This window comes from Oryx dammah, unplaced genomic scaffold, assembly GCF_014754425.2.
Source record: "Oryx dammah isolate SB20612 unplaced genomic scaffold, SCBI_Odam_1.1 HiC_scaffold_2, whole genome shotgun sequence".
Lineage (NCBI taxonomy): Eukaryota > Metazoa > Chordata > Mammalia > Artiodactyla > Bovidae > Oryx > Oryx dammah.
In genome coordinates, this window is record NW_024070186.1 from 50,796,812 (window position 1) to 50,811,365 (window position 14,554).

At 38.1% G+C, this 14,554-nt stretch overlaps 1 protein-coding gene across 7 annotated transcripts in view; it reads right to left on the reverse strand.

Annotated features, from left to right (window-relative positions):
- Nucleotides 1-743: 743 nt before the first annotated feature.
- The window catches only part of B3GALNT1 (beta-1,3-N-acetylgalactosaminyltransferase 1 (globoside blood group)), a 32,221-nt gene continuing 18,410 nt past the window's right edge, over nucleotides 744-14,554 (reverse strand). For 3 of the 7 annotated variants that reach the window (XM_040248010.1, XM_040248001.1, XM_040248013.1), the window contains exons 3-6: nucleotides 12,248-12,310; nucleotides 7,665-7,760; nucleotides 6,821-6,841; nucleotides 744-3,314 (exon numbers count right to left, since the gene is read on the reverse strand). In XM_040248010.1, the coding sequence (XP_040103944.1) occupies nucleotides 2,285-3,280 (996 nt within the window). In that variant the 5' untranslated portion in view covers nucleotides 3,281-3,314; nucleotides 6,821-6,841; nucleotides 7,665-7,760; nucleotides 12,248-12,310 and the 3' untranslated portion in view covers nucleotides 744-2,284. The remainder of the gene's footprint in view (nucleotides 3,315-6,820; nucleotides 6,842-7,664; nucleotides 7,761-12,247; nucleotides 12,311-14,554) is intronic. The other 4 variants (XR_005722393.1, XR_005722396.1, XM_040248021.1 and 1 more) reach the window with 2 other exon arrangements.

Consider the following 14,554-nt stretch of genomic DNA (forward strand, 5'->3'; position numbering starts at 1 on the left):
AAGGCTCCGGTATTGAACTTTGTTATCAGTTAAAGAGTGCTGCTGATGTGGTTAAACATCAGAGGCCAAGAGTTTAATAATACAGCTGATTAATACTGCTGCTGCTGCTAAGTCACTTCAGTCGTGTCCGACTCTGTGCGACCCCATAGACAGCCCACCAGGCTCCCCCGTCCCTGGGATTCTCCAGGCAAGAACACTGGAGTGGGTTGCCATTTCCTTCTCCAATGCATGAAAATGAAAAGTGAAAGTGAAGTCACTCAGTCGTATCCAACTCTTAGCGACCCCATGGACTGCAGCCCACCAGGCTCCTCCGTCCATGGGGTATTCCAGGCAAGAGTACTGGAGTAGGGTGCCATCACCTACTTGGAAACAAACATGAAGTTAAAGACAAAAAATAAAATGACCTGACCTCTTAATGTTTTTCATAATCATTTAATTCTTTAGAGATCTCTTAAGCAACAATCTGTAGTTGAAAAGGAAAAATCTTCTAAAACTTGGCAGTTATTCACATTTTACTTCTTTTTTTAGTCTTACAAGTGAAGAGACACTATCTTTTATTTCACAAGTTCTCTTTAAAACTTCTTTGAGTTTGCTTCCCAAACACGAATATAAACAATGCAAATTCAATCAAATCTAATCCTACAAAAAAAAAAAAAAAAACCCTACCACCTGTGTTTTAGAGAAAGTGACTCCCGGATGGGTGGGAATTAGCAAGGGCATGGATTGATTCCACAAAATATTTATTTACGATTTTTATTGTGATTGGATCAGGTCTGAGATGAGGGAAATGGAAACAGCCTTGTTATAAGGAATCACACGTTATAACACTTCTAATTCAAATTAAGCTTTTTTACAGGAAAATTACAAATGTATGAGGGTTCTAAGAGCTGACTATATACTTTGAAGTTCATGTTTTCTCCCAACAGATTTGATCTTTTGCCATCATGTAATCCAGAGAAAGTTACTTGTCCCATATCAGGCATAATGGGAAACCGCGCAGCCCCAAGAATATGGGGGCGAGGAGTGCTCTTCTTGGACCAACTAGTAGGTCAAAGGTGACCTATGTCACCACTCCTATGACACAATGCATTTCTCTACAACATGGAAATTAGACTTGATTTTAGACCATGTAGTAAGGCTTTCCTCTTGATGTGAAACTAGTAACAACAGCAACAGTGCTTTTTTTCTTTATTCTTTTTTATTCTCAAACTGATTGTTAATAAAAAAAACATGGAACAGTTAACTGCAACTCAAATATTAGTCTTCTCTTTCCAACTCAAGCACTGAAATACGATACTCCTTTCCATGATTTTCTGGCCATCACGTTTGTTCGTTCTTTTGGGGCTTCAGAGTCCTTTCTAAAAGGAAACATGCTACCTGGCATTCTATATTACTCCAAATTTCCAGGCAGAAAAATGAAACAAATGAAGTGACATCTAAAAATACCAGAGATTATGTTTTTAAAAACAAGACAGTAAAAAAAAAAAAAAAACAAGACAGTAATTTTTATCTTCTTGCTTTAATTCTTCTCTATATTACCACGATGAAATATTTATCAAAGTCTAAGAGATTATTGATATACAATAATGACTACACATTAATGGAGCTATTCATCATAAATTCATCACTGAAGTAACTGGAAAAAAAGTTTATTCTGTTTCTGCAGTATTGAAACAACCAAAACATTCAAACATCCATAAAGTGTAAAACTCTAAGTATTATTAAATAATTAATAACTCTTTAATACTGCAACATCTTGAAATATCTTCCAAATGACCAAAAACAGATTAAACTTTGTTCAGAAATAACTTCAGTTTCTTTTACACAGAACTGTATATTTAAAGAAACTAGTAATCCATGTAAGATACACACAAAACCCTGAACTGACTAGATGCCTCAATGAATAATGCTCCACACTGTTTTGTTGTTATGGATAAATGAGCTTATAATTCAATGAAACCCATTTAAGAAGCTTTAGACTATAGAATGACATGTTCAAAATGTTTGGTCCTATTAGTTTTATTAAAAAAAAAAACCCTCCCATTCCTTTATAAGATTTTAATTCCTCTGAATATCGCCTTTAAAAGGCTTGACTTGATTGTTGTCATAATAAACCACAGGCCAAGTGTAACCCTCCAGTCTCCAGTCTATAGGCTCTATATGAGTTTCAGCTTTGAGCCACACAGTGACCTTCTCATGGGTTTTCATTGGCAATTTCATAGTCTCACAATAACACTTTCCATAAAGTGTCCTCCTTTCTCTAGGCTTTGGGTAGAATGTCAAATTAATAATGACATGTGGTGTTCCTTAGCATAACCTGCCAAAATGTGATGATTTCCTTGGAAGAAAAGCCATGGGCTGCAATTACACGTCTGAGCTGACAGACATCCAAATGGATCCTATATAAAAAGAAAAGGTTGGTGTCTTCTGGAATATGAATGTCCACTTTTAATAAATTCAAACAGATCCCAACATAAACATCTTCAAACTTGATGGGTTTTACGTGACTCATCATTTCATAGATTCTCGGCACCAAATCTCTGGACATTATATAACCCAACCCACTGCAGTAAGGCGGGAACATCTTGAAGGGATATTCCTGGTATGAAATATGGGTTTTTTGGTAAAATCCTCTATAGGAATAATTATCAATTAGAGGATAACCTGTGAAAAACTTCTCTGAGTGGTTTAAATTTAAAAGATACTTCACTAAATTGCCAGTATTGACGAAAACATCAGTGTCTGTCTTCATGATATACCTGGCATTGGGGCAAAACTCAGTTACCCACCTAAATGCCATAATGGTTTTCAAGGTCAGATTATTGTATGTATCTAAAAAATCCTGTCGTATTATGTCCCCATAAAGGAGGTGTTCATCCTCTAAGGATAATGCTAACGTTTTGTCTTCCTTTTCAGCCTGTTGGCCTAATAAGAAAAATGTAAGAACTTCATATCCCCACCAAGACTTCTTTTCACCCCAAGTAACCCTAATGGCCTGCCTGGCTTTCACATCTGAGGGGTGTGAGGTCACCAGGATGACAAGAAATGGGTTTTGATGAGAGCAATTTGAATGCTCTCGAAGTGTGAAGCGGAAGTCTTGTCTGTAAATGGGCTCATACTCATAGAAGTACATCCAGTTCACACGTTCTATCACATTGTAGTGCGGCAGACTGAGGTACCACATCACCAGGAAACTCAGCAGCGACAGCAGCAGAAGGCTCCATTTCAGGGATCTGAGTGACATCCTAGCCGGAAGGGTGGTCAGGAGTGCCGGGGCCATTCACAGCAGCTCAGAAGCAGGTAAGCCTCGGGTTCTGGAAGATTTATCAAAGACCTGCTTAGTATGCCATCACCTGAAACACATTTCCAAATGATACCTGATCACCTCCTTAAAAGAAAAAGAACTGGGAAAACAAATGTATCAAAGCAAAATCAAATACCCTGACCTGAGTCTACTTAACTTCATTTAACTATAAGCAAATGGATAGCCACAACCAAAAGTATATTTCAGCATTGTATATCAAGACCAATGTTAAAAACATATTCTTAATTATTTGGGGAAAATTAATACTTCCTGCTTGACATAAATAACTGTTGAAATAATTCTTCACTTCTTTTTCATAATAGTAGAGAAGTAATTTATTTTTACTGTAGATTTATTTTGTAACTCCACTCCCCATTACTCATCTCTTTCTGTCCCCCTGGATCCAGGATGAAATCATTACTGCAAAGAAATATTATCAGCAACAAAACCATTAATATGAAGAGATATTATCAGCGACATGTCCAAATAGACCAAGGGTCTTTCTCAGCTGTGGGGTCTGATGTGATTCCAGCAAATCTAGAGTAAGAAAAGGGCTACAATTGTTCTTGGTGACCTGCTTGATATGGGATGAGATAAAAGTGGAGATACTTCCCCTGAAAGGAGAGTCTTCTAAACATAAACAGAATAACCATCTCTGGAGTTTTTTAATGCACAAGACTATAAAATAGCTTTTTCTTGCCTCAAATACCACCCCCGCCCCTTCTTAACTCACTTGCTGAACTCAATGATCAGTCTGGACAGCAAGTGCTTAAAAGTCTGTCTGTAGGATGAGTTTTCATGTGTTTCCCATTCTAATCTGTCCAGAAATCTTGCATAGGATGGGATGGAATCGCCTAGAACTCTTGCTTTAACACAGAAGTCCCATATGAGACAAGAAAACAGAGCTAGGAGACATGGTGCATTCACAGTCTCAAGCTCAGCTCTGTTTTGGATCTCAAGGATGAAGTTGGTTTACAATTCAGGACCCCACAGGGCTTTCCTGGTGCCAAGATCACGGGCCTCAGTCCAAAGGCATTCATGCACTGTTATTAGACCTTCTACATCCACAGACTGCACCAGGCACTAAGGAGGCCAAAGGAAGAAGGAATGGGAGAACAGATTCCAAGACAACATGTCACAATAATGTAGTACAAACTGTTTACGGCAAGTGCCAAGGGACTTCAGAATAAGACAGATCAACTAACACAAAGGGCTGGCTGAGGAAGCTTCTTAATGATGACCTTTCACCTACAATTATCTGGGGGAAGGGCTCCTGGGAACCCAGAATTTGCTGTGGAGGGCATACATTAATGTCATTACTTAGACTAATTTACCAAGGGCTCTACCCTTGCCTTGGGTTTATCTTAGGTCTTTGGACACAGTTCTTTCTGTTTCTTAAAAGTGAAAGAGCAAGTTGCTCAGTCGTGTCCGACTCTTTGCGACTCTACGGACTATACAGCCCATGGAATTCTCCAGACCAGAATACTGGAGTGGGTAGCCTTTCCCTTCTCCAGGGGATCTTCCCAACCCAGGGATTGAACCCAGGTCTCTAGCATTGCAGCCAGATTCTTTACCAGCCGAGCCACAAGGGAAGCCCAAGAATACTGGAGTGGGCAGCCTATCCCTTCTCCAGAGGATCTTCCTGACCCAGGAATCAAACCGGGATCTCCTGCATTGCAGGTGGATTCTTTATCAACTGAGCTATCGGGGAAGCCCTTCTTCAGTCTCTTAATACTTATAAAAATGACAGGATCTCAAGACTCCTTCTCCTTTCCATCTGCCCATATCTTAGCTGCCCTGACTACTTATGGCCAATAATCTTTCCTATCTCTAATGTATTTTATATTTTAAGTCACACAGTACAGTGGAATGCTTCGGCAAACTCTCTAGTTTGGTTTCATGTTTGTTTATGTGTCTTGCCTTTCCACTTATATCCTATGACCTTATTGGCAAAGAATGTTTTTCTTTTGACAAACGTCAAAATAGTTGCTTAAAACTCAACATGAAAAAAAACTAAGATCGTGGCAACTGGTCCTATCACTTCACAGTAAATAGAAAGGGGAAAAGCAGAAGCAGTGACAGATTTTATTTTCTTGGGCTCCAAAATCACTGTGGATGGTGACTGAAGCCATGAAATTAAAAAACACTTGCTCCTTGGAGGATAAACTATAACAAACCTAGACACCATATTAAAAAGTAGAGACACTACTTTGCCAACAAAGGTCTCTATAGTCAAAGCTATGGTTTTTCCAGCAGTCATGTACGGATATAAGATTTGGCCCATAAAAAAAGCTGAGTGCTGAAGAATTGATGCTTTTGAATTATGGGGGCTGGAGAAGACTCTTCAGAGTTCCCTGGACTGCAAGGAGATCAGGCCAATCAATCTCAAAGGAAATCAACCCTGAATATTCACTGGAAGGACTGATGCTGAAGCTGAAGCTCCAATACTTGGGCCACCTGATGCGAAGAGCTGACTCATTGGAAAAGACCCTGATGCTGAGAAAATTTGAAGGCAAAAGGAAAGAGGGCGGCAGAGGATGAGATGGTTAGATAGCATCACCGATTCAATGGACATAAATTTGAGCAAAGTCTGGAAGATAATGAAGGAAGAGAAAGGAGCCTGGTGTGCTGCAGTCCATACGAGCAAAGAATCAGACATGACTTAACTACTGAACAACAACAAAGTACAAGACAGAGACAGACCTACAGTAGAAGTGCAATGAACAATGACTTGTTTGATATGACATTTCTGTTTAAAGTTCAACATTCAGAAAACGAAGATCATGGCATCTGGTCCCATCACTTCATGGGAAATAGATGGGGAAACAGTGGAAACAGTGTCAGACTTTATTTTGGGGGGCTCCAAAATCACTGCAGATGGTGACTGCAGCCATAAAATTAAAAGACGCTTACTCCTTGGAAGAAAATTATGACCAACCTAGACAGCATATTCAAAAGCCGAGACATTACTTTGCCGACTAAGGTCTGTCTAGTCAAGGCTATGGTTTTTCCTGTGGTCATGTATGGATGTGAGAGTTGGACTGTGAAGAAGGCTGAGCGCCGAAGAATTGATGCTTTTGAACTGTGGTGTTGGAGAAGACTCTTGAGAGTCCCTTGGACGGCAAGGAGATCCAACCAGTCCATTCTGAAGATCAACCCTGGGATTTCTTTGGAAGGAATGATAAAGCTGAAACTCCAGTACTTTGGCCACCTCATGCGAAGAGCTGACTCATTGGAAAAGACTCTGATGCTGGGAGGGATTGGGGGCAGGAGGAGAAGGGGACGATAGAGGATGAGATGGCTGGATGGCATCACTGACTCGATGGACGTTGAGTCTGAGTGAACTCCGAGAGTTGGTGATGGACAGGGAGGTCTGGCGTGCTGCGATTCATGGGGTCGCAAAGAGTCGTACACGACTGAGCGACTGACCTGAACGGAACTGAACTGAACTGAAGGGTAAAATATAGGTCTGCCCATCCTACCCCCATCCTTCCTTCTCCCCATTAATAGTCTTACCCAGCCAGTTCCCAGAGAAACCTGAAACAGAACAGACCTTGAATGAGAATTATGGAAGAAATGAATATCTTCTTGCTCTTTTCCCTCACCTGCCCACTGGACACAGCATAACCCTAAGGGGAGAGCACCATCTAATCTCAGCCACTGATGCCTGTACATTAATCACAACAGTTATCAAATGGCAATTTTATATCTCATTCTAATGAATCAACACATTATAACAAATTACAGACAAATAGAAGGATCCTGAGTAATGCACACACAGTAACGGAGGCCCAGATACTCTTCAATAATGGGAAAAATTCAAAACAGCAAATATTATTATAAAAGTTATCCTATATGCATTCTACAAGCCATAGTTCACAAATGTGAAATTGTGTCTATGTTATTACATCTATTCCTTATGGGCCTATGAACAAAATAGCAGAAAAAAGAAAAGGAATGGTCTAATCCAAAAGTGGGGGGAAGGTCTTTCAGGACTGGCTGGAACAGACTTCAGGTTACCCACAACACAGGTGGCTCCAAAGGTGAAGACTAGAGTCCAAACCCAGCTCTATTCTTCACCAACCAGGGCAAGCTTGGGGCATGTTATTTCTCTCTAGAAGCCCCAGCTTCTTCATCTCTGCACTGAAGATGTCAATACAGTGTGAATTAGTGACAGTGTGTGCAAAGCATCTGGCTAGTGTCAGGTACCCAACAAACAGAGGCTGTCATCACGAGCCATATTCCACCCTTGGCATCTGTTTCTTCCTGTTTATGTTCATTAAATTGATTTTTATGATGAGTTCTTCTTAACTTGAAGAAATGTATGTTTCAAAGCCATAAACAGATTTCTATTTCTTACCTTCTTTCTTGATTTTTCTCTTCTGAGTGAAAGACCTTCAATTTCATCAACTGAGCATTTGAGAGCAAGTAGCAGTCAAAATAATGCTTGCAATTTCTGTAAGATATATAAGAAGCGTAACAAGCATCTACTTATGGGTCAGGGGATCAGAGGTCAGAGATGGAAAGGGAACCCCCTTCCCTATTCTAATTTCTTTCTAAAGTGAAACATATGCTGAAAAAGTAGTTAAAGAAAACCCTACCAGTTCACAGAATTCAGAAAGTTCATGGATTCATCATGAAGGCCACTTGGTATTCAAGACGCAAAGCCTCTAAGTCCTCACGTCAGCTGGTGTCTCATGTCATCCTACCCCAGTTCCACTTGCCCTGATAAAGAACTCAGGGTCACTAAAAGCAGTGAAACTGCTAAAAGACACTAAACTTCTAAAAGACACTTTGCTTGTATCCTCTCTTTAATCCTTTTTCACACACGTACATATAAGGTAACCCAGACATGAGACTGTCAACTTCTTCCTAATCCACTCTTTCCCCCTTTGAACCTCCGATTCTGCTCACAAATACCCAAGACATATTAGTAAACTGAAAACTATACAGCACATCTCACTTCTTGCCACAATTCAGGATGCTCAATGTATCTTGATTTTCATCAGTCAAGTTTAAAAAGCAGAACAGAATGTGAAAAACAGGAAGGTACTGATATATATATACATATCTATCTCCTTATACCAAAACCCACTCCAAATGGGTTAAAGATTCTAAATGGGAGAGAAATAAACTGGTAAGAGCATTAAAAGAAAATATGAGTGAACATTCTAATACTTTTGAAGTGGGTAAGAACTTTCAGTTATCCCACATTAAGGAAACAACCCAGAACTCATAAAGGAAATTTTGATCAAATAAAAATTTCAAAAAATTCTTGAACAAGGTTGAAAACCAAAAAACCCAAAAAACAGTAACATAATAAAAAGCACAAAGTTGAAAGATTAAAAAAAAAAACAGGGTATTTATAATAATTTATAAGCCAAATAAGAAAAAGGTCCATATAGTTTAATAAGCAATGGATAAATGCAAAAAGACAATAAATGGCCAAAAGGAAAATTTTCAAAATAATTACAAAAGATCAATAAAACAAGAAAAGATACTCAAACTCACTCAGTAAGATACTCAAATGATAATAAGCAGAGATATTGATAAAAATCTCAAACTGGAAACGTAAAGGGAAAAAATGACAATACTCAGTTTATGTGAGGAAAAGAGGCATTCTTGGACACTTTCTGGAGAGAAAAATTAAATATGTATAAAAAACGTGAATGTGCACACTCTTTGACTAATATCACTGCAAGCAATTTATCTTAAAGACATTTTCAGGCAACTATGCATACTTTATAAAATAAAAATAATTTTAAAGCCTCACAACACGGAATTGATCAAATAAAATTATGACACATCCATACAATAGTATGTGCATGCTATGTTGCTTCAGTTGTGTCCAACTCTTTGTGACCCTACGGACTGTAGCCTGCCAGGCTCCTCTGTCCATGAGATTCTCCAGGTAAGAATACTGGCATGGGTTGCCATGCCCTCTTCCAAATCTTCTCGACCCTATACATTTATTCAATGCTATATACAATGATGTTCATTTATATTCCCTTGATAATCACTAAGTGAGAAATGCAGCAGCAAAACTGCAAATATAGTATGATTCCTTGTGAAAGATTTTTAAAAGGCAAGTCTCTATAAATCCATATAGCTACACATGCAGAGGAACATGTGTTCTAGAAGGATGTGTTTCAATATGTCGTTTTAATTCTGTGGGATTTCTGGAAAGATTTCTTTCTTTCCTCTTCTTATCATTTGAATTTTACACTATTTGTGCATTGTCTTTGTAAATAGATAAAAACAAAGTAAAAAAATTGCACTTCATGCTTGCATGTCTCAAAGTTTTACTGAATGATAGTAACACTAAGTTGGCAGTTCAGTTCAGTTGCTCAGTCGTGTCTGACTCTTTGCAACCCCATGAATCACAGCACGCCAGGCCTCCCTGTCCATCACCAACTCCCGGAGTTCACTCAGACTCACATCCATTGAGTCAGTGATGCCATCCAGCTATCTCATCCTCTGTCGTCTCCTTCTCCTCCTGCCCCCAATCCCTCCCAGCATCAGTCTTTTCCAATGAGTCAACTCTTTGCGTGAGGTGGCCAAAGTACTGGAGTTTCAGCTTCAGCATCATTCCTTCCAAAGAAATCCCAGGGTTGATCTCCTTCAGAATGGACTGGTTGGATCTCCTTGCAGTCCAAGGGACTCTCAAGAGTCTTCTCCAACACCACAGTTCAAAAGTATCAATTCTTCAGCGCTCAGCTTTCTTCACAGTCCAACTCTCACATCCATACATGACCACTGAAAAAACCAGAGTCTTGACTAGATGGACCTTTGTTGGCAAAGTAATGTCTTTGCTTTTCAATATGCTGTCTAAGTTGGTCATAATTTTCTTTCAAGGAGTAAGTGTCTTTTAATTTCATGGCTGCAGTCACCATCTGCAGTGATTTTGGAGCCCCCAAAAATAAAGTCTGACACTGTTTCCACTGTTTCTCCATCTATTTCCCATGAAGTGATGGGACCAGATGTCATGATCTTTGTTTTCTGAATGTTGAGCTTTAAGCCAACTTTTTCACTCTCCACTTTCACTTTCATCAAGAGGCTTCTTAGTTCCTCTTCACCTTCTGCCATAAGGGTGGTGTCATCTGCATATCTGAGGTTATTGATATTTCTCCTGGCATTCTTGATCCAGCTTGTGCTTCCTCCAGCCCAGCGTTTCTCATGATGTACTCTGCATATAAGTTAAATAAGCAGGGTGACAATATACAGCCTTGACATACTCCTTTTCCTATTTGGAACCAGTCTGTTGTTCCATGTCCAGTTCTGATTGTTGCTTCCTGACCTGCATATAGGTTTCTCAAGAGGCAGGTCAGGTGGTCTGGTATTCCCGTCTCTTTCAGAATTTTCTACAGTTGATTGTGATCCACACAGTCAAAGGCTTTGGCATAGTCAATAAAGCAGAAATAGATGTTTTTCTGGAATTCTCTTGCTTTTTCGATGATCCAGTAGATGTTGGCAATTTGATTTCTGGTTCCTCTGCCTTTTCTAAAACCAGCTTGAACATCAGAAAGTTCACGGTTCACGTATTGCTGAAGCCTGGCTTGGAGAATTTTGAGCATTACTTTATCAGTGTGTGAGATGAGTGCAACTGTGCAGTAGTTTGAGCATTCTTTGTCATTGCCTTTCTTTGGGATTGGAATGAAAACTGACCTTTTCCAGTCCTGTGGCCACTGCTGAGTTTTCCAAATTTGCTGGCATATTGAGTGCAGCACTTTCACAGCATCATCTTTCAGGATTTGAAAGAGCTCCATTGGAATTCCATCACCTCCACTAGCTTTGTTTGTAGTGATGCTTTTTAAGGCCCACTTGACTTCACATTCCAGGATGTCTGGATCTAGTTAGGACCCCTAATTTCATCTTATCCTAGCTGCTCTTCTCCCAAGGTGTGAGCAAGTACAATTCATGGTATTTCTAGTAGGTATTATTCTCTTTTATCTTAGTAAATATGATCTCAATACAGTAAGTGATGCTTTTTAAAATCTATTCAAAACACAGTAATTCTAATATAACTCTAATAGGATATATATTGGGCTTCCCTGGTAACTCAGATGGTAAAGAATTCACCTGCAATGCCAGAGACTTGGGTTTGATCCCTGAGTTGGGAAGATCCCCTGGGGAAGAGAATGGCAACCACTCCAGTACTTTGCCTGGAGAATTCCATGGACAGAGGAGCCTGGTGGACTATAGTCCATAAAATCTCAAAAAATCGGACACAACTGAGCGACTAGCACTTTCACTTTCAGGAGGTATATTAGTTAATAATAATAGCATTATATATACACACAAAACAGTTTATAAAGTGTTTCAACCAATATTATTAGTTACCCCCAATAACCCTACACTGTGGGCCAACTGGCTTTATTGTACATAATTTACAGGTGAATGTTAGAGAGTTCAGGTGAAATGAAGATGAAATAACAACATTCTGAAACAGGTCAGGACTTATAAAGTACATAAACTCTAGCTAAAAGAAGTATCAAGGGAATGTATTTTAGTATGAAGAAAAATGAACTCAGGAGGAAGGAAAGGAATGCAAGAAACAAAAGTAAATAAGGAGATTATTGAAAGATAATGAAAACTAACAGATACACAGAGTAAAAGAGAGAGCACAAAAAGTACTTTTAGGTGTGATTAACAAGTGAATCCAAAATACTATATAAAAATGACATGATTGCTGTAAAGAAAGTTTCACTTAATGCATATTAACCCTTCAGAGTGACCAGTGAAAGAACAGATATGGAACATATACATTTCCACACAGATTAAGAAATAAAAGAAACAAAGCAAGCTAATAGTTCAACAGAGGATAGGAGAAGAGGAGGAAAAAAAAGCGGAGAAAATGCATGGCAAATAGAAAAGCATAAGAAAAAATAGCAAAACTAAATTTAAATGTATCATCAGAGTAAATATAAATGTAAACTCACTTACTCAAAAACAGAGACTCTCAGAGTGGCTTAAAATTCTGCTGTATACTGCTTATAAGACACATGCCTAAAACAAAACAACACAAAAATTTAAAAATTAGGAAATTTTTTAAAAATCAGGAAAATGACCATCAGAAATCTGCTGTAGTTATTTATTAACATCATGTATTTTAAATGAGCAGCATTTAAAAGGGACAAGGCAGGCTTCCCTGGTGGCTCAGTGGTAAAGAATCTGCCTGCCAAGGCAGGGGACATGAGTTCCACCCCTGGTCCAGGAAGACCCCACAAGCCACAGAGTAACTAAACTTGTGAGCCACTACTGAGTCTGTGCTCCCAAAGCACGGAAGCCACAACTACTGAGCCCATGTACTGCAACTGCTGAAGCCCTCAAGCCTAGAGCCTGTGCTTTACAAGAGAAGCCCCCACACTGAGAAGCCTGCACACTGCAATTGGAAAGTAGCCCACTCACCACAGCTACAGAAAACCCCACATAGTAACAAAGCACAGCCAAAACCAGATTTTAAAAATAAATAAATTAATTGAAAAAAGAGACAAGGAGATTTTGTTGCTAATAAAAGGAACCATCCAAAAAGATAATTTAACAATCATGAAGCTACATAAAGATAGAAACATAGGCTCAAAATATATAAATAAATCCTGAAAAGCGTGAGTACAAATGGAAAAATCTATAATCCTAATAGATTTTTAACAAATGTCTCGAAATGGCTAATAGATCAAGCAGACAAAAAATAGGGATATGAGTGTTTCAAATAACATTATTAATAGTACTAATAGTCTTGATTTAGGACTTTTCATTCAATTAAAAAGAATAGGAATATTCTTTTCAAGACCACATGAAAACATTAATTAAAAAACTGATCATATTAGGTTATATAAGCTGTCTCTAAAATTTGAAATTCAATTTAACACAGGCCCCAGTCTGAACACAGTATTATTTTCATATATATATATATAATAGATATAAATATATAATACAATATATATGCAATATATATATTTTTTTTAATTACAAAAACATGAAAAACACAAACAAAAAAAGAAACCTGTCTGGAAGCTCAAAACTCTCACAAACCCAACTTTTGTTTAATCTATAAACTTAAACACAACACCATAGTGGTAATTACAAAATACCTGCAACTGAATGCCAGCGATTTCAATTTCAAGGAGGCAGCTATAACATCAACCCTTTCCTTAAAAACTACTGGGGGGGAAGACAAGTAAATTTTGATTATTGTTGTTTTGGTTTCAAAGAGTGATCTATGGTTCAGGAGAGGCAGATAGCTTCAAGTAAAAAGGAAAAGCTCTTCTTTATAGAAAAATGACAATTATGAATGTAGGTAGAGTGACAGAATAAGAAAATTATTATGTTGCATTAAGGCAATGATTATCAATCAGTGTTTTAATCATCAAACAAAAGATTGACAGAGAATTAGACATTGTATGGTACCAAAGTAATACAACAAAGATTACTTCTTACTTGTAAGGACTGAAAAAAGATAAAATTCACAATGGAGGACTCAAACTCTCATTCAATCATTAATCTCAGCATTATAAATAATGAAATACATATTGTATGTTTCCCAATGAGATACAGTGAAGTGTACATCCTAGCCAAAATGTTTAACAGGAATCTAATCACATTTATATGAAATACAGAGGACAGAAGAAAAAGCTAAGAACTCCACAAGGAAACACTCAAACAAACCCAGGAGGTGGGGTATTCTGTGATAACTAGCATGGTATCTGCAGCTAGTCAATCCCATAAAACAAGGAATGACTCTGGAGTAAAGAAGATTAAGGCAATGTACACAAATGCAATGTATGATCCCAGACTGGATCTTGGAGAAATTGAAGACAATCAAGATATTAGGTGATACAAAAAGGATTACTGATTTTGTTAGGTATGATAATGTTAACTGAGAATTCATACAATGGAATACTATTCAGCTATAAAAAGAAAGTACTGACACAGGCTATATAACATTTTATTTAAGAATTCAGAACACAGAGGTGGCTTCACTGGGGAATTCTACCAAACATATAAAGAACTTAAGTCATCATATCACCCTGATACCAAAACCAGATGATACCAAAAAAAGAAAATTACAGGCTGATATCTTGGATGAATACAGATGCAAAAATTCTCAACAAAAATTAGCAAATCAAATCCAAGAAAAAGATCATACAATATAATCATATTGGATTTATCCCCAGGTCACAAGGATGGTTCAATGTACACAAATCAATGTGATATACCACATCAACAAAAGAAAAGAGAAAACCACATAAT